Genomic DNA, 19,766 nt, shown 5'->3' with positions numbered 1-19,766 from the left:
GGTATGAACCACCATTAGCTAGTTGGTAATACTAGTGAGATCATGTGTGGAGCGTCTAGTCCGTTCTTCTAATTGTATATACGCAACAAAGGCATCCTAACTGTTGCCTGTTGCGGAAATATTAAGATTACCTCCTTGAGCTAATAACGCAAATAGACTAGCATCATCCTTTGGTTAGGTCATCCTGAAAAGGGGACTTAGCTTTGTTTGCGATGTTCGTTATCCTAACTTTTACTCCGCACTCAGCAGACTTGGAGTGTTGGGACACTTACGCTGGCTTCTAGTGATCTTTATTGCAGGTCTAAGGGACTGGCATCCGTATCGCTGTATGACTTGGTGGAAGGCTGTCCCAGGGGATCACGTTAGCAGTACACTTGGGTTTGATAGATTTCTATTTTTCACTGATAAATCAGCGACTCTGCAAGTGGACCTCCCTTTGCCTCTTCCACAGACCTATTGTTACATTCAATCGTTCACTGTATGTTCTCACACCGCCCAAAGCCACTCAGTGTAGCATCTAACCTCATCATGACCACTGCTGGTATTATACAATTACAAACCCTTCATACTGGGGACATTTATGTTTAAAGACCCAGAACCGGATATTTTGTATCGGAAAGCCGATTTGCTGGGTTTAGCCGGAACCACTAAAGGGGATCCAGAACCTTGGAACTTGCTTCCCATCGACTACTTGACGTACACGTTATGGTTCCGAAAACGTCTTAGGTTTACCTTAAAAGTCTGCTGTTCGAAGTTTAATGTGATGATTGCATTTGTGTAACATAGAACGGTTCATGTTAGAATATCTATAGCTCGAATAGGTCATGGCACTTACGATCGATCAATCCGTACCCTACGTGGGCGTCATTAAACCGACAACGAAAGCACTGGACTAACTGCCAGCGGCTTCGGAAATAAAGAAAGTTTAGTATTTCTAAGAAACTATTAAATCATCATAGATATCAACAGTAACTCTGACAAGGTAGTATGTAGCGAATTACAATTTTATTACAGCCTAAGAGATTTGACGACGCCTGATGTAGTTAGAAGCTGCCTGTGACCTTGACTGAATGCTTGTTACTAGTATGGATAACTGTGAGTTTCTCTTAAGACATCTGACTTTTGAAGCCTTAGTACGAGTAAGCAACACATGCATGAATAGTCAGAAGTGAGACAAGGGTGTATTCACATGACTGGCCCTGTACCCTATCCCCATCGCCGCCTGCCGACGCGACCTGCACTCTCCCGACGCATCGGTTCGCTTAGTCCTGGTGCTCCTAGACCTGGCCAATAAACCTATCTGATTGGCTCATATGAGAGGCCGTTATAAATTCGTGCACCCATATCCAATCAAATTATCATGGTAGTGGTGGTGGCATGCAGGCGCGATGTTCTGTAAGCAAGGGGTTGGTAGGTGGTATGGTGCCCCTGCGAAGAGTCGCACCATGCCTTGATACCGCGTTTGTTAGATAATAGGAATCCCGTGAATTAGTTACGTCGTAATTGTGAATTTGTCCCTTCCTACCCGGTTTCTTTCTTCCTCAACAACTATCCGGATGATTTCCACGGTCGAGAAGGAATGACAGGCAATCCGGAGATTTGGTCGGCTACAACTGGTGTTCTCGGGCTATTACTGATAGCCTTGAATACAGCACCAGCAACACTCAATGTTGTTCACCGGCTGTCGAAAAGATCCCAGCCGATACGTCTGGAGACGCTGCTAATCGCCAAACCGGGATATCAAGATGAGGATGGAGAAGCTACGGAGTCATCATTGCTTAACTTCGCCGATTCCTGGCAGAGAGTGACGATCGCGATATTATCTGTGGTCGGATTAGAACTGTCGCTCGCGCTGGCAATTGTTTGTCTGGAAACTGGTCAGAGCTACTTCATTATCCCTTTTTGGCTACTCTTGGGGTGCTGGGTAAGTGTTACTGCTACACTGATGCTCGCATGATATCCTAATATGAATAAACAAAGGCTTTGCTCTGCTTGCAATCGGTTGCCTTCTTTACAGAGTCCTCGACGGTAGAGCGGTATCGGCTTAGCATCTATTCGTTCTGGACGAGCGCACTCACGGTCGCGGTTCCCTGCATCGAACTCAGCTTGTTTTGGTCAGCCAGTTACGATGTCAACCCGGGACGTTCGCAGACAGGCCTTCTTATCAGTCAAGTTGTTACAGCGCTCCTACGCGGTCTTTGCTCGATCCTAATTCCCCGACGGCCGAATGTGTACCATGATGGACAAATCGTTGATCAAGAGCTCACATATAGTGTATACAGTCGCTTTACCTTCAGCTGGGTCAACGATCTCATGAAGTATGCCGCGGAGAACAATAGCCTCGACATTGACAACCTACCGAAACTGCCGTTTGCTGTTCGTGCTCAGAATCTATACACTCGTCTTGAACAGACACGTCAGTCCCGCAAACTGTGGAAGGCACTCATGCTTGGGAATTTGCGACCGCTAATCTGGCAGGCTGCCCTTAGCTTGGTTACTTGTGTGCTGAGCTTCGGACCGCAGATAGCAATGTATGGGATCCTAAAGGCACTGGAGGAGCGGTCGGTGGGGCTTGGGAATAACCTTCACGCGTGGTTATGGGTTGCAGCTTTGGGAACGGTGATTGTCGTGTCATACAGCATTGAGTCGTGGTTGTGGTGGATAATATCCTCGCAGCTGTGGGTTCCGATCTACGAGGGGCTTTCGTCCATCATATTTGCCAAATCGATGCGCTGTAAGGATGTCAAGGGGATGAAAACGGTGAAGGACGATAGTACACCCGACGATGAAGGGGCACAAGAGGAACAGGGTCGCCAGAGTATCATGAACCTGGCAGCGGTAGATTCGAAGCGAGTTGCTGATTTTGCAACATTTAACTATCTTATTCCCTCGTGCATTATGCGACTTCTGCTAGCTGCTGGATTCTTGGCTCATTTACTTGGATGGAAAAGTCTTCTGGCTGGATTATCTGTGTCACTAGTGATAACTCCTCTCAATACGTTCGTGACGAAGCGTTACTCTGCTGCGCAGCAGGAATTCATGAAGGCTAACGACAAACGCACCTCCACTGTGACTGAGGTACTGCAAGGCATCCGACAGATCAAGTTCGCTGCTCTTGAGCAACAGTGGCAAGATCGTATAAATGAAAAACGTCGGATTGAACTCGATCTTCTGTGGAAGACTTCTCTCTATACTACTGCTTTGGTGGCAGTGTGGATATTGGGACCATTGATGCTTTCTGCAGTCTCCTTGACTGTGTACGCTTTGACTTACGGTGACCTTCCTGCATCGATCGCATTTACTGCTCTCTCGGTTTTTGGAAACCTCGAGTCCGCAATGGCTGGCCTGCCGGACCTTATTTCCAAAGGTATGGAAGCTAAAGTCAGCTCTGATCGTATCGACGAGTATCTTGCGTCCGCTGAAAAGGTGCCCTATACGAGCAACGTCGATGAGATTTCATTTGAAAGCGCTACAATTGCATGGCCCAGTCAAGAAGAAGGGACTCCCAAGCTTCCGGAGATGGACGACAGTTTTGTTCTCCGGAACTTGAACCTGAAATTCCCACCGAAGCAATTAAGTGTAATTGCAGGAAGGACTGGGTCTGGAAAGAGTTTACTCCTTGCCGCCATCTTAGGTGAATGCGACATTATACAAGGCTCAATAGGCGTCCCGCACGCGCCTTCATTAGAAGAACGACAAGATGATCGAGCTACCCGTGACAACTGGATTATAGATACGGCTCTAGCCTATGTAGCGCAGAACCCATGGATGGAAAATGCGACCATTCGGGAAAATATTCTCTTCGGTCTACCTTACAACTGGCGGAGATACCGGAAGGTCTTGAAGGCATCAGGGTTAGAAAAGGACCTCACGATCCTGCCCGATGCAGACATGACTGACATTGGTGCGAATGGCATAAACCTTAGTGGTGGACAGCGATGGCGTGTGTCCTTTGCCCGGGCTTTGTATTCCCGCGCGGGCATTCTCGTGATGGATGATATCTTCAGTGCCCTGGATGCCGAAACTGGGCGTCATGTATATGAGCATGGGCTTACAGGAGAGCTGGCGCAGAACCGCACCAGAATTCTGGTTACACACCATGTCGGATTATGTCTTCCTCGGACCGACTATTGTGTTCTTCTTGAGAACGGCTACATGACGCACGCTGGGACAGTGGAACAAGTGCGCGCTGCACATGGCTTAACTGAGTTCCTCCAGGGGTTGAATGCCGAGATGAGAGATTTACAGGACAGGGAAATTGCACGGGATGCCTCATTTAGGAAGCGCTCATCGGTTGGCCCTCCACCTCCAACTGAAAGCCACACCCCAAAGCAATTCACGCAGGACGAAGATCGCGCGACGGGGTCAATACCTCTGAAGGTATACGCCACATATATGACGAAGGGGAATAGCTGGCTGGCATGGACCTGCACCATCCTGATGTTTGCAACCTTTATGGCCCTCATAGTCGGTCGAGTAAGTTAACTATTTCTAATCGTGATATGAACATGTTTTCTAATTTCTCAGTCATGGTGGGTGAGTCTCTGGACAAGTCCTAAGACTGTGTCTCACACGACGGAGTCAACGACAATCTGGGATGATACGATAGATCGATTCAAGGCTGTTCGCGTCGACAATGACCTCATCTTCTATCTCAGTGTCTACCTAGCGTTGTCGGCTGCTGCATGTATCATCGGTGCTCTGCGACAGTTTGCAATCACTTACGCATCCCTTCAATCTTCACGCCAACTTTTCCAAGACTTACTCGCAGTCGTCCTCCGGGCACCCATGCGCTGGCTCGATACGGTGCCCCTTGGTCGGATCTTGAACCGGTTCACGTCCGACATCTATACGGTGGACTGGCGGCTTGCCTTTGATCTCGGACATTTTGTGTACAAGGCACTAGAGCTTGCCGGCATTATGGTTGCTGGTCTTCTCGTATCACCATTATTGCTTGTGTTTGCCTGCTTGTTGTTGCTTTTCTGCCTCTACCTATCAAATTCATACCTCGCCGGGGCGAGAGAATTGAAGCGGTTGGAAAGCAACTCCAAAAGTCCCGTCATGGAGCTATTCGATTCTAGTTTGGCAGGCCTCACAACAATTCGTGCGTTCCACAAAGCAGACGGATACATTCAGAAGATGTATTCAAAGATCGACCGCCACGCCCAGACGGTGTGGAATTCATGGCTTTTCAACAGATGGCTGTCCTTCCGGATGAGCATTGTCGGTGCTGTTTTCTCAACAGGAGCAGCTGCACTGGTCGTATATGTTCCCACCATACCTGCAGCACTGGCGGGCTTTGCAATTAGCTTCGCCCTGCAATATAATTACGCCGTGTCTATGGGTCTTCGCTTCTACGCCGAGATGGAGATGGACATGAACGCTACCGAGCGGGTACTGGAATACTCGAACATCGAAACAGAAGACCAAGGAGGCTATGAGCCACCAGCTGCATGGCCAGTACGTGGGCGTGTGGAAGTCGAGGACTTGGTAGTCAGCTATGCGCCCGATCTCCCACCTGTCCTGAATGGACTCAGTTTCAACATGCAACCCAACCAGCGAATCGGTGTCGTGGGCCGCACAGGAGCTGGGAAGTCCTCACTAACTCTGGCCCTGTTCCGATTCTTAGAAGCTAGAGAAGGTCGTATCATCATTGACGGTTTGGATGTATCCAAGATGACTCTTCAAGCACTCCGCAGCCGCTTGGCTATCATTCCCCAGGATCCAGTTCTCTTCTCAGGAACCGTGCGATCCAACCTAGATCCGTTTCATGAGTATACGGACACGGAGTTGTACAATGCGCTGGAACGCGTACATCTCCTTTCATTCGAAGACGCTATTACACTCGCCTCCGGTTCTTATCATGGCTCGTCCAGTGGTAGCGACACGGTAGCATCGACGCCTATGTCACCTGCCGGTGGACCTTCTAAACCTTCTAGCTTTTTCACATCCTTAGCCTCGCCTATATCCGAGGGTGGACTCAACCTTTCTCAGGGCCAGCGCCAGCTTCTTTGTCTCGCCCGTGCTATCGTTGCACAGCCTAAGATCATGATCCTAGACGAGGCCACGTCGGCCGTGGACATGGAGACCGATGCACTTATCCAACGCTCAATCCGGTCCGAGTTCGGACGAAATGAATCCTCTTTACTCGTCATCGCTCATCGACTTAGCACAATCGCCGACTTCGATCGAATTCTTGTGATGGACGCAGGCAAGGCAGTAGAGTTCGGACCACCACGAGAACTACTCGGAATCGAAGGCGGCGTCTTCAGGAACTTGGTCGAGAACAGCGGCGAAAGGGCCGTCCTGGAACAGATGATTCTTGGGAAAGGAAATTGAATAATACCAACCTAGTAATGGGCCAAGCGTCTGGCGAGGCCTGTTGAGTTAATGTTCATGACAAATTGTATAGCCTGCTTCATTCATTTCAGATACTCGTATAATATCCAGTGTGAAATTAACCATCATCAATCTCGAACATGACTGTCTTCCTACCCGTAATTTTCCTACCACCCTCTAGGCCAACCATCACTCCCAAGTACAAGTCGATACCTCCTCTGCGCCTCCACCACGCTGTTCCGCTGCACCACTCCCTCAAACTCCGGGACCCAAGCTCTCGGTACCGCGATGTCTAGCTTTTTCCAACTACGAGTGGACGCCAATTCCTCCCATGGCGCAATCCAATCCCATTCTTCTTGGTTTATCCACTGCACGGGGGTTCCACCATGATGTGGCAACCCCGCGATAGAGAACCGAAGATCCTTGAGGTTCGTCAGCTCACTGTGCAGGATCCTGAAGATTTCCTCATAGAAAGACTTGAATCGGAGGTCGATATGAGGAGGCCACTTCATGATTCGGTAGATATCGATTTCAACAGAGAGTGATACGATGAGTGCCAGATGGTCCCGTGGCATGACGCGCGACAGGCGGAAGAGCTGATCGATACCATGGGTGAAAACGAATGTCGTAGAATTGTAAAGTATTGGTAGCGTTTCTTGATATCTGCAAATCGGTTAGTAATTATTTTATGGTTAGGTTGAGCCGTATTTGAGGTTAAGATACTCACACTCTCCGACAAGATCTTAGCCAATTCACCGCATTTAATTTATACTCGAACCCCTCCTTTACCCAGGCACGTGAGCCGAGTTTTAACATCGCCTCTTCAGCACCGGCGTGCTCAGGACACTGGAACATTTTATCGCGGCAGTTTTCACCATCGTCGCACACTCGATGCCACCATTTCCACTGACCTCGTTGGGGGTGGAAGTTGAAATCGATATGAACTCGGCGGTTCCCAAAGGCGAAGAGATATATCAAATTGTGCACCTCGGGTGGAAGACGGGAAAAGAATGGACTTTGACTCTGCGCGTGAATGTCTACGGATGATTTATTGTGAGGCCTATTGTCACTTAATGTGGACAACAGGGAGGAATAGTTTGGCGGAAGGCTTGGGAGGTGATTGGGATCAGTGGGAGACCCATTAACACGACAAGTATCCTTGTCGATACCGACGGATTCCAGGATGGCGCGAGACCAGTTAGGGATGTCGTTGATTGACGCTGATGCTGGAGCTGGGTCTGGGTCTGGTATTAAGAATGGCGATGGCCTTGATGACTCCGGGTCTCGGTTATTACGGTTGAAAACCTTATGGAACAACCGTGATGGTGCCATACTTTGTTGTATCTATGCCTGGTTGCTTCTTGGACAAGTAGGCATGAAGTTGCACTTACTCATTTTACCCCTCTGGGGACGAGGCTGAGGCTGAAGCGCCCGGTGCACGTCCCATCCAGTATCTGTTGATCGGCAGCCACGTTACCCCAGACTAACCTTGATCCCGCATAGTTTGGAACTCAATCCTCGTCGCATGAACTCTTGGCTGTCTGAGATTTAGTAAGCCTTGTCGTCTTGTCACCTATCATGAAACCTGCTATGGTTTTATGTGATTTGAAACAAATCTCCTTGTTTGGGCAAAAGTTAAGTAGAACGGCAAATAAAGGACAGCTGGGGAATGTGAGCAAGCAAAAGGGACTGGATACTGCATTATTGGATTACCCATTGACTGAGGCTATGAGGATACGCTGTATTTTCCAGAGACACACTTCGTCCTCATCATCACGTAAGGGGCGAGCTCGGTTATTTGGGTATGGTATTTCCATTCCTGAGGACCATCCCAGTATGGCTGCGTCTTCAGCTTCTCGCCTGATTCATAATTCACTTTTGATTTGACCAGGGCATTGGTACGGACGACAGGGACGCGTAGTAGCTGGAGCACGAGCAGTTAAACGGATGCTCAAACGGCGGCACTGAAGGTCAGAGTGCCCATTGACAATTTCAAACCCAGGCAATAAGAGCACTAAAAAGCACGCAAGGGAGGGGTACTGATTTCTCATTCGAACCTGCCGGAAAGCAAATCCGGCTGCACATTTGGGACAGGAATTGAGTGAGCCGAATACGCCGAGTACGGCCTAAGCTAAGCTATTTCGTAACTCTAACTGAAATAAAGGTGTTCCTCGTTCTCCACTACAACGGGCGCCAACCACTAATGAATATTCATTACCCCCATTTTTCATCAGATCGGAATATATCGGCAAGGGAAAAATCAATCCATTAGCAACAAAATTGGGTATGAATAATAATAATTTGGTAACGAAATCAGAAACAATCCAATAAGACTCAAGTATTAGGTAAGGATATAAACCCCACGGGGTCAACATCTAACCTGATTGGCACATCGGTAAACAAAGTTAAGCTTATTGGGACCTGAATTTCTATAGTTTTGGACCTTTGTTTGGAGTCGTTTGGAGACCGCTCATACGAATCCAATTTACATGGCATTTTCATAACAAAATCCTTTGCCTTTAGCGCAACTCTCAATAACCGCCCCAACAAAAAGGTGGAGTCAATGCGAGTGTATATAACGGGAGACTTCTCTCCCAGTCCCCCGGCAAACCCCCCGACACTCAACGCCGTACCTGTACTGAACATAACCCTAACGCCAACATGGTCCGCAGCATCCACATTGCCGTCCTTGACGTTGATATTCCTCCTCGCAAACTTTATGAATCGCACGGCCTATGCAGTGCTCACTTCCGTAACATCCTACAAGAGACTGCCTCACGTTTGAACGAGACCTCCCTAGCCCACGATGACCCCATCGACATATCAGTCACTCCATATGACATCCGAGGAGGACATTATCCTGACTTGCGCAAGCTAAGAGGTCATCCAGACCACCTTGCTTACCCCGATACCTCTCAAATCGATGCCATCTTGATCACAGGCGGCGCACCCGGCGTATACGAAATGGACATGTCGCCCTGGATGCAGCGCCTGCAGACCTTTCTCCAGACAGTCTTCGAACAATACCCAGAGGTCCGAATCTTAGGTACTTGCTTTGGACACCAGCTTATCGGACATGCTCTGATGAGAAACCCGGCCGACACGGAGCGAGAGGTGTTCGTTGAGAAATGTCCCCTCGGGAGAGAAGTGGGTATATACACCGTTCAGTTGGAGAAGGACTTCGTCCAGGCTTTTCCATTGGCACTAGGTCATTTGCCGCAGGAACAACTGAGAATCCAGATGTTCCATGGTGATCGTGTCATGGCAGTTAAGAAGGGATCTGCTAGCACGCTCGATGAGAAGGCTTCTCTTCCTGCGCCATGGATTAATGTCGGAAGCACACCTATTTGTCCCATTCAGGGGCTGTACTACCCGGGAAGGGTACTATCTGTCCAAGGTCATTATGAGCTGGACGCGTTCGGTATGCAGAACATGTGTTTGGAGTTTGCACCGAGCTTCGGATGGAAGGATTCGAAGCTTGCATTGTTTCTAGAGCAGGTTGGTCCACATGTGGCGGAGCGACGAGACGATGCGAGGTCCTTTGCTACTGCTGTTGTTTGTTTTTTGGCGGGTATGGAGGAGCTTCGAATTGGCGAATAGGGCGAATGTATGTATGTACTTTTGTTAAGACTGACCAATCTATCTTCTATTCAACACTTACCTCCGAGTCTGCTTCACATATCCCTGGGCTGTGAACAGTACATCTATATATCATCTGTTCTCTCAGGACATCCTTGAGCAAGTCCATTATTATGGCGGTCTTGTTGTCCTCTTTTCATATTCCTTTTTTTTTATCTCTTCTATTAATTTTGCTCTTGTTGTTTTGTTATACCCATGTATCCAGTCTGTGTTACAAAATAAGCCCCATGTTAATATCTATAGCGTTCAGTAAACATCTACATTATCCAATATTCCAATAAACGTATGTTCCTGAATTAAAATATAATAAACGAATCTGCGTAGAAGGAACGAGAACCCAATATACTAAAGACACGTCATCCACCGACTCCTCAACACACACCTCTACCAGACCTCCGCAACAACATCTACCATTATCCTACCCTTTGAATTACAAGCAACCACCTCAGTAATAGAGAGGGTTCTCGGGATCCGTCAAGTCAAACACAACACTAGAATGCGGCTTCGCGCCACCCCTCTCCGGAAACTCCTTATTGAAGTCAATCGACCGGTTGAAGCTCAAGCTACCATCCTCATTCAAGTCGATGTACAGCGCCTTGAAATCAGCTGGAGTGTTGATCAATCCGATCTCACCGGTCTGCACGAAGTAATCCGTGACGACGATATGCTTCTGGTCAGGTGTCACCTTGACATAGTGCGGGCCGACAGTTGGCTGATCCTCGTCTGGGTCATCAAGGCGCTTGACGTTGTTGAGATCGCTGATGTCTAGGGCTGCGATGTGGTTTGCGGTTGTTAGAGTGAGGTAGATGAAGCGGCCGTCTTGGGTAATGTCCGTGCTGTTCAAACTATGGTCAGTGACTCTTGCGAGAAATCCCATTGTGTGGAAGATATGACATACTAGATTGCAGTTGTATCACGAGCCTTAGGGCCTAGGTCATAGAGAAGCTCTGCTCTACCGGGCTTGCCCTTGGCATCTTTCTGTCCGGGATAGATGATCCAGACTTGGCCCAGGTGGACTGCTGTGGCGAGAGCAGCGCCATCGGGGTTTCCGGGGATGAATTTGACGTCTTGGATACCACCTCCCTATGTCTTTATTAGCAACCAGAAAGCGACAGATGAGCTATGTTTGGGAAGGACGCACGTCTGGGATGGTAATGGTGTTGAGAATTTTCTTAGTCTCCAAATCCCACAATCTAAGTGTGTTCGCGCGCCGGATTCCCGTACTAGGCTTCAAGATACTGATAGGCTCGACGAAGTCAGAAGTGAGAATGAAGTTTCTCTCCCAGTCAATGCTAAGACCATGAGGAGAGAATTGCTCCCCGAGAATGTTGAGCGTTCCGTCTAGATCTTCCGGCCATTCGTGGATGATGTTGAAGTCTGCGTCTGTCTCAACCAGACGTCCTGGAGATGTGCCCAGTGCGGAGCCCATGTAAGTAATGTAGAATCCGCCATCTGGCTTGGCGCGGATCTCATCTGCAATGGATGAGAGCAGGGCACGATTGCTTTTCTTGAATGTTGGCCGGTAGGGGTTGGTGGTGTCGAAGTAGAAGGCCGTGTCCTGATGCATTGTGAGTACGGGCATGTTGGGAAGATGTACCGTGCGTGTTTACCTGTGTTTTCAGCAGCGACAAGAGCCCACCACCAACTAGGGTCTTGCCGTCGAGAGAGGGTCCAAGGTGATGGGGGTCGTTGCCGCTAGATGGGACATCTGTTACCCAGAGAAGAGTACCGAAAGTATCCTACAACTATGTTAGCAGTGTCCAGATTCCATCTTCATGAGGGGAATTCTTACGTCGTCGAGACTGTATGTAGCAAGGAAGTCTAGAAGCTGCATTAGATACTGTACAATGACCACCTGTCGGCATATACACACCCTTGTGGAACTTGTCTCCAGAGCCAGTCCAAAAGTAGCCAATCTTCTTTGGCTTGATATCGCTTGGAGTGAAGGGTGGACTCTCCAGAGGAGGGGTAGGCACTTGCAAAATGGGCAAAGGAGGGGCATTCTCAGTGAGAGGTTCAGTCACTCCCGGAATGAGTGGAATCAGAGGAGGCAAGGAAAGACATTTTCCGAGAGAGGCCAGAGAGACCGCGTACACCAGAGATGATTTCATCTCGATTATGATACTTGGTAGGAAGTTGTATCGACTGTTCAAATGAGAGACCAGGGTGGGAATGGAAGGTTTGCTGATTTACGCGATGAGAAGATTTGAGCAAGATACTTCCTTATATATTCATCTCCCATGTCCTCCTTTGCTGCCATTACGCTGAATATGCTATCTCGCGTTAGTATATGCTCAATTGGACCTCCCGCATACGACATCCTTCCACAGAAGCACGCAAAATTTGCTTTAAAATTATATTTCTCGAGGGTATTTGGAATCTTGCAACGAAAGACAAGCACTAAGGACATGATCCGCGGTCTGTTGAGTCCAGCCATCGGTGTTTACCTCTTGGCATCTATAACGAGGAGAGTAGGTAGTGTGCACGAGCGGAAGTGTGATTGAGCATAACACGAATTTCCAAATGACGCTTTACATGCTACTTGATGTCGTGATCAGGTACAGATAGATCAATATGTACGCTAATGCAGGGTAGGTGATACTACTCAGGAACCCAGGTCGGGCAATGCAAGGGCGCCCAGTTCATCAGCCAAGCCTATCTAAAAAGACGCATCCAAAGCGTGGTGATTCAGTCAGGAATCCAGATGATGCCGATGGCGAATACGAGTGCAGCTATGAGCATTCAACAGTGCCAGCCGGTAAAGGCGAACTGATTCAGGCCTTGATGGCTGCAAAGCGACGATCTCCTTTGACCTTAGAACCGATAATCGCCATGTCATTTCTGATGCCAAGCCAGTTACTAACCTATCAATGACCGGGCTCACTGAAGTCTAATAAAGTTAGAAAGTATCCATGGAGTGCTTGTTATACTCTTGTCTTGTCGTTTTCGTGTTCTGGCAACTTATCTAATTTTCTCAACTGGGAAAGATATACACCAGCAGGTCTTTCAGATAACAGAAACTACATAACTACTCCAAATAATTAAATATTATCTAACCATGATCTCTCCTATCTAAGGTCATTTTGTGACTGAGAAGTGGGCAAACCAAAATATCATGTTGTGCATGCCAAGACCACAACAAAAGCCCTCATTCCAAATAGGGTTATGTAAATGCCGATATCGAGGGGGCAAGAAGGTATTTACGAGCCAAACTTATGTACCAAACTGCACTAGACGTTAAATTAAGTTTTAGGAGCCAAGTAGAGGGTTCCTGGAGCCAAGTAAGAGCTTTTACAAAACCCCAGCGTACAGCGGGGGACCCTGGATTTCATCACAATGCCAAGCATGTCGTTATACGTCCGGAATGCTGATCTGCGCCGCTAGGGATTTGTTGACTACGCCTACCGTAAGATAGTGCTTAAAACGTGAGTGGCCTCATTTAAAGGAAATTATTGCGAATGTTTATTGAACTTTGTTGCTCCTGCGAATGTGGGATGGCTCTACACCAGCACCAACATCGGGATTTACATATCAAATTCGTCGAATGAAGAGGATATGTCGTGATCATGAATTCCCCAAGATGGGCCAAGAGGAGGGGTTGAATTTAGAAGTATTTATCTGGTAAATATACCCATGATGTAGGACCCATCTCTGTTCCCCAAGCTCCCTCTGGCGAATATCTTTGCGGCTACAGTTATTCGCACCCAAAGATATACTCCACCATGAAGGCCGCGAGCCTCGCATTCATTAGTTTTCTGCCGTCCGTTCTTGGGGCAGTTGTTCATGACAAGCGCTCCGGCTTTAAGGACGGCCAACCTATAAGTGACAATGGCAAAGGAGCACCACTCCTAGGTAAGACCGGGAACCCCAAAATCACCAACACTGTCCTTCAAAGATAGTACTCACATCCTCTACTACAGGTGGTACAAACAAAGCACTTGACCTGCAAAACCCAGATAACCTTGGCCAACCCAGTACCGACAACGGCTTCGTCCCTAACCTCAAATGGAGCTTTTCTGACTCCAAAACAAGGCTCTTCCCGGGCGGGTGGGTACGCGAGCAAGTCATCCAAGATCTGCCGCAGAGCCATGATATTTCTGGTGCGCAACAGCATCTGAAAAAAGGTGCCATTCGGGAACTTCATTGGCATCGCGTCGTGAGTGATACCCTATATACTCTTTGCCCTTAGGAAGAAATAGTTTGTCTGACGATACTTTTCCCTAGGCTGAATGGGGCTTCCTATACTCTGGCTCTCTCTTGCTTTCCGGTGTAGATGAAAATGGCCAGTTCACGACCGAAAAACTGGAAGAAGGAGACATCTGGTATTTTCCTAAAGGTGTTGCGCACAACGTGCAAGGCCTTGATGATGAGAATGAATACCTTCTAGTCTTTGATGATGGCGACTTTGAGAAAGTTGGGTGAGTTTCATCCCCATCCGCCAGGAGAGTTGACTCTGACAGGAGAAAATGCAAGGACAACTTTCATGGTCGATGATTGGATAACCCACACACCACGCGATATTCTCGCGAAGAACTTCGGGGTTGACCCCTCAGTCTTCGACAAAGTGCCCGAGAAATTTCCTTACATCCTTAATGGGACGGTCAGCGAAGAGGCGAACGAGACTCCCAAAGGCACATTAACCGGTAACAGTTCTTACGTGTATCACACGTACAAACACCCCTCTGAGCCGGTGCCTGGTAGTGGCGGTACCTTTAGGAAGATTGATTCGAAGAATTTCCCCGTCAGTCAGACTATCGCTGCCGCATTGGTGGAGCTTGAGCCCAAAGGGTTGCGGGAGTTGCATTGGCATCCAAACGTGAGTTGTTCTCCCTCGGTGAGAGCTGTCGTTCGATTACTGAATGCACGTATAGGCGGAGGAATGGCTGTATTTCCACCAAGGTAACGCTCGCGCTACTGTGTTTTTGGGTGACTCGAAGGCTCGCACTTTCGATTTTACCGCTGGTGACACTGCCGTTTTCCCTGATAATAGTGGTGAGTAAACATTCCTGAGATAAATAATTATGTGAAACTGAGATTTAAAACCAGGTCATTACATTGAGAATGTCTCTGAGACTGAGAAGCTGGTATGGATCGAGATTTACAAGAGTGATCGCGTGGCGGATATTTCGTTGGCACAATGGCTTGCTCTTACTCCTGCCGATGTCGTGGCTACTACATTGAGGGTCGACATCGAAATCGTCAAGCAGATCAAGAAGGAGAAACAGGTTTTGGTCAAAGGCAAATAGTCTGAGCCTTCCTGCTTTGAGTATCTGTCAATCAGGTGGGCATTGGGAAGAAAGTGTAGCAACGCCCTCTTTTTCGCTTCCGGATATAGTTTAGTATAGATGACTCGGTGTCGAGACACTGTATTGATTAATATTTGCAATTTAATCACTTAATTACTACCCAATTGAAGCAAAACCTAGGCGTAACTTTCACTATTAATTGGCTAAACTCCACACGTCCCTACCCTATGCCATTGGTCCTATAGTGAACTGTTCTTGTGCACTTACCTGATATGGGTGCCATCGCTTTTGTGAGGATACTAAGATCGAAATCTATGTTTAATCTGTTGGTTGAGACTCTTAACCCAAAACCCGCCAAGAAATGGGTCGGATCAAAACCCATGGGTTGGACCCACGGGTTTTGGCGAGGTCTAGAGCCACCTTTGACTCTTGTTGATGTTTGTGCTACTTGCGTATTGGTTATAGGTTCTAGTTTTCAGGCATCGGGATGACACACTTTGGCAATATCTAGAGCAGCCAGCACGCTGCCCAGTTGTGCCCAAACGCTAGTCTTGGGTAAGACCTTGCGAATCCCTTCTGTCCGAAACTCGCTAGTTCTGTCGAAAGAAAGCCAAGCCACTGCAGGTTTATGTGTCGCAAACAACCGCATCCAGGCTTTGAGGGGTGATCCGAAAGCCATTACCCCCATTTCGATCGGCAGTTGCTCCCAGGCTGGAGAGAGATGACATGAGATGCTGAAGGCCTCTTCGGGCGAGCCCCAGTTTGCGAGATTGTGCGCGCCTGTCATTCATGAAACCAATTTGGCCCAAGCCCTCGGTGCGAGTAACGGCCATTGCAAGTTCATTGGTGGCTTTACCGCTCATGGGTGCGTTGACAATGACAGGAGTCTGGTCCCATGGGGGGGCGAGTCTTTAGTGTATTGAGTGTCATTCTGCATAAGCTTTGAAAACTAGAGTTGTTGATTTCTGGAGGAAATGCAATAGTGGGTCATGATAAGCTTATAAACGCCAATTGTTCAAAGGCCGAGTAGTACATGTGAGGGTTTGCTCAGCCTTCTATCCTGGATAATTTCCGGTGTTTGTACAGAATTTCGGTCGATTGCTATGTCGTACAACTAGTTGTTCTATTCGCTGACTAACAACGATAGTAACCCCAGAGGACTGGGTTGTCCAGATCCCGATCCTAACTCGTATCTTATCTCAAGTGGGCTCAACCCTATGGAAGGTCGCCCTTGTTGAGAAATCAACTTTGTTCTACCACTGAGGGCACCGGTGAAAGGTTCTCATAACTATATACGTCTAGTCACTATCTTTGTGGACAGCTGTATATTGCCTTCTGATTGAAATCAGACCTCTTGTCGAAAGGTATAAAGTATCTCTCCACTCAGGGGTAATTCCAGATACCATCTTTTTGTGTCTCTTATTTCGACTACTCGACGACCGTCTCTATATCGCCCGTGTAGACCTTCCATAAGATTGATGATCATCTTTCATCTTTTAGATTTAGCAATGCCTTGTCAAGCAACAGCTGTGCTTCTAAGTCCCAGGTCAGGCAAGCCTCCTGATTCAGATGTTTCACCAGAGTAGGTCCAGAGTACTTATTGGCTGATACAGCAATAAAATCTGTCGCATGTGCTCTGTGCTCGAGTCAGTCTTGAAAGTCGGGGCTGGCTCGTGGGAACAAGTGCATCTAGGTCGACTTTTGCTTTTGCTGCAGACTTAGCTTTCATTTAAATGATCTAGCGAAACTCAAAGGTGCTTATGTTTTTCTGCTATTTTTCTTCTGGGCCTGCTTTTCCCAGCACTTAATCCGTCTATCAACTCTCCGTCTGACGCCCACTCAGTTATCTCGAGTCAACCCAATATCACACCCATGATTTATCACACCCTTTGCGAGACAGGTTCTAGCATTTGAAGAACACTCGATTGCACCTGGATATTTTGAGGGTTTACCTTACAAAACTTTGATGAACATCATGGCACATAAGCTAAACAGTTAAAAAGCGCCTTCTGAAGCTGGTGCGGGCGCTTGTAACTCGAAACTGAACACGTTACAATTTTGCCGGTGCAGTTGGTTGTGACCCTATCTCCTTCCACTTTTGCTTTTGCTCCTATTGTGGGTCTAAGCTCGTCACTTCAAACAGGAGCAGCTTTTTCTACAATAAGCTTGCTCATAAATAGTGATACTATTGATCCATTTAACAGCAAGGCCTGTTGACAGACTTTATTTTATACGTCACTGTCTCTGTGAATAAAGGTTAATATACATACATGTTTTTGGGCTAATATAACATTTGTCCCTTGATTATCTCGCACTTCCTGTTGTGTATTGAAGTTAGTTACATACCTGGTTTTGAATTTTGCCATGAAGTTTATATTCAAAGGTCTATCTGATGGGTTGAATGCTGTAAAATAGACCTATTGACTTCTATCAAGACCATTTCCACGACAGATAGAAAGGGAAAGCTAGGCTGGGGGTCCACTTGTTCGTTGACCCCCGTAAGGTACCGACATTAGAAGACTTTGGCAAATCTTTTTGAGAATATCCAGTATGGTACGTGCTGTCTTACAGTAATCGGCCCAGACCTCGACAACCTGGATAGCCTGCTGAATCAAATCGTAGAAGTCCGGCACAAATTCTTCGATAGATGGAGTGCATTTCGATACCGAGAGTGTTAAGATAGCGGCAAACAGTCTGAATGAATAGATCGCGTCAGCATTTACAAGCTTCCTGTTAGCTTCTTTGATTTCGTATTTAACTTACGCTTGTATGCCGAGCCAAGCGCCAGGCGTCCTTTTCTTAAGGAAGGACGAGGTCATGTGAACAAATTGTCGACAAGCCTCAATGCAATGTTTGCAGTTGGCAACAACATAATCCGGTAAATGTTGATATTCTGTGGATGCCGCATATATTACACATGGGCGACATATAATGTGTTTTGCGGCATAGTAGAGTGCACAAATGACCGTGTCGAGTGGGTCGTGGAAGAAAGAGCTATGGAGATCCGGTCTAACAAGTTCTGGAATGGAGCCAAACCATACTTCTAATTGGCGAGTCAACTCTATCAAAACTATTTCGGAGGGCGCCACTGAAATACATAGAAATTCAGAGGCCTGGTGAGGTGTTGGGGCCGGAAAACTAGCGTTAAAGACCCTATGTTCGTTCGTTGAATAGATCGCAGCATGCACTCGATTGAGGAGTCTCCGAACAGAGCACCTTGCAAGGAACACGTAACTGATCTTGTGGTTTGGCTCAGTGAATGATGGGAAAGGCAATCTATCTATAAATACTTCAATGCCACTACGTGGTAAATGAAATTCTGCAAGGTCATCACTGCTCATTCGTCAGAAGGAAGCCAGGCGATGGCATACACCAAGACTAACCATTCGAGGATGTAGCAGCCCCAGGCAAGCCTAAGGAGAATAGCACGGTCTTCTGATGGAGTGGCGTCAAGATGTACTAATCTATATGCAATCAGCAAAGGGGGAGGAAATAATGGAAGATTCCAACTTACCGAGAGAACATGATTTGTACACTTGTAGACGCCATATGTATGAACTTCCAGGCTTGCAACGGACGTCCTAAATATCGAAGATAAATGGACGCGTAAAACAGCGCCAGGGGTAAACAAAGATCAATCGAAAATGACGACACCCATGCAGATATAAGGTGATTATATGCAGGGAGAAAATACTCCATTCCATTCAAGTCTATTTCAGACTCAATGTCGAGCCACCCATCTGAATGCGAGGAGATTTTACCTAAAGCAAATACGACCAGACACAGAAGCATCGAGGCATTACTCGTTTGTGGCGTGACCAGAAATGCCCCGTAGACCTTGAGAAAATACTGATGTTTGATAATCGGAAAGTAAGGATGAACACGCATAAAAAAATGATCAACAAATTGGTAAGTAATTTGAGGTTGCGGCTGGGATCCCCAGTGATTTTGCTGTGGGCCCTTCATCGAGAGGGCGAGCTCCTGTTCAGATTCCAACTGCATGAACAGGTCTTGCTGGTACTCCCCTATCAGGCTTTTCACTCTACTAAGGCCAAATAGACTTGTTGTTGGAGTGTTGTGCCCTAGAGGGATAATCAGGGGTTCCTCATCGTTATATGAGACTCTTCGCGGCGTGGAACTTGTCGAAGCAGTATGAACACGGGCGTGATCTGATGGATTGAACGAATGTGGTGCATGCAATGGGAGCGAAGAGGCAACACAACAATTGGTTGAGTATCCCGTCTGAGTGTAAATCGGTGCGATTCGTGCTGATAACTCAGTGATCGTGTCTTTCTGCTGGCCCAGGAGAGTCTCCAATTGACTCAGTCGATCAAGTATCTCAGTTGGGGTATCCCGAGGCCTATCGAAGGGTTCAGCGTTACGCTGGAGATGGTCCTGCGCATGGAATTGCGTAGCTATACCTCTCAGGCTCTTGATACTCACAATCAGCACCATTTTCGATGCAGTGTTGACATACTGGCTTTTGGCCGTCACATCTGCGCTTCCTGGTTTCGATTATTAGCGGAGAGACGTACTCCTCGT

The 19,766-nt window shown here is 47.5% G+C and overlaps 6 protein-coding genes across 6 annotated transcripts; 3 read left to right on the top strand and 3 right to left on the bottom strand.

Moving 5' to 3' along the window:
- Positions 1–1,388: 1,388 nt before the first annotated feature.
- Positions 1,389–6,375, top strand: BDV27DRAFT_164980 (putative ABC bile acid transporter; the record flags this gene model as incomplete). Its single annotated transcript, XM_032073799.1, has 4 exons — positions 1,389–1,406; positions 1,598–1,924; positions 1,981–4,476; positions 4,528–6,375. 4 exons carry the CDS (start codon positions 1,389–1,391, stop codon positions 6,337–6,339), a joined length of 4,653 nt encoding a protein of 1,550 aa, XP_031933900.1. The 3' UTR covers positions 6,340–6,375.
- Positions 6,376–6,469: 94 nt separating this feature from the next.
- On the bottom strand, positions 6,470–7,724 carry BDV27DRAFT_119081 (uncharacterized protein). The gene is made up of 2 exons (XM_032064777.1): positions 7,067–7,724; positions 6,470–7,002 (listed from the first exon to the last, which is right to left on the bottom strand). The coding sequence occupies exons 1-2, from the start codon at positions 7,669–7,671 to the stop codon at positions 6,507–6,509; spliced, it is 1,101 nt and encodes a 366-aa protein (XP_031933899.1). The 5' UTR covers positions 7,672–7,724; the 3' UTR covers positions 6,470–6,506.
- Positions 7,725–9,000: 1,276 nt separating this feature from the next.
- On the top strand, positions 9,001–9,939 carry BDV27DRAFT_140062 (type 1 glutamine amidotransferase; the record flags this gene model as incomplete). Its single annotated transcript, XM_032069581.1, has 1 exon — positions 9,001–9,939. One exon carries the CDS (start codon positions 9,001–9,003, stop codon positions 9,937–9,939), a length of 939 nt encoding a protein of 312 aa, XP_031933898.1.
- A 484-nt stretch (positions 9,940–10,423) lies between these two features.
- BDV27DRAFT_140061 (uncharacterized protein) lies at positions 10,424–12,089 on the bottom strand (the record flags this gene model as incomplete). The annotated part of the gene is made up of 6 exons (XM_032069580.1): positions 10,424–10,814; positions 10,877–11,061; positions 11,120–11,536; positions 11,589–11,717; positions 11,771–11,799; positions 11,852–12,089. The coding sequence occupies 6 exons, from the start codon at positions 12,087–12,089 to the stop codon at positions 10,424–10,426; spliced, it is 1,389 nt and encodes a 462-aa protein (XP_031933897.1).
- A 1,611-nt stretch (positions 12,090–13,700) lies between these two features.
- On the top strand, positions 13,701–15,224 carry BDV27DRAFT_140060 (RmlC-like cupin domain-containing protein; the record flags this gene model as incomplete). The annotated part of the gene is made up of 6 exons (XM_032069579.1): positions 13,701–13,830; positions 13,899–14,134; positions 14,203–14,396; positions 14,452–14,794; positions 14,850–14,970; positions 15,013–15,224. The coding sequence occupies 6 exons, from the start codon at positions 13,701–13,703 to the stop codon at positions 15,222–15,224; spliced, it is 1,236 nt and encodes a 411-aa protein (XP_031933896.1).
- A 475-nt stretch (positions 15,225–15,699) lies between these two features.
- Positions 15,700–19,679, bottom strand: BDV27DRAFT_151667 (fungal specific transcription factor domain-containing protein; the record flags this gene model as incomplete). The annotated part of the gene is made up of 5 exons (XM_032071392.1): positions 15,700–16,004; positions 17,794–17,918; positions 17,988–18,557; positions 18,608–18,688; positions 18,739–19,679. The coding sequence occupies 5 exons, from the start codon at positions 19,677–19,679 to the stop codon at positions 15,700–15,702; spliced, it is 2,022 nt and encodes a 673-aa protein (XP_031933895.1).
- Between the last annotated feature and the right edge of the window lie 87 nt (positions 19,680–19,766).

This window comes from Aspergillus caelatus (assembly GCF_009193585.1).
Source record: "Aspergillus caelatus strain CBS 763.97 unplaced genomic scaffold BDV27scaffold_1, whole genome shotgun sequence".
Taxonomy (NCBI): Eukaryota; Fungi; Ascomycota; class Eurotiomycetes; order Eurotiales; family Aspergillaceae; genus Aspergillus; species Aspergillus caelatus.
The sequence above is the reverse complement of the archived record's forward strand: the minus strand, read 5'-3'. Positions and strand labels throughout refer to the sequence as shown.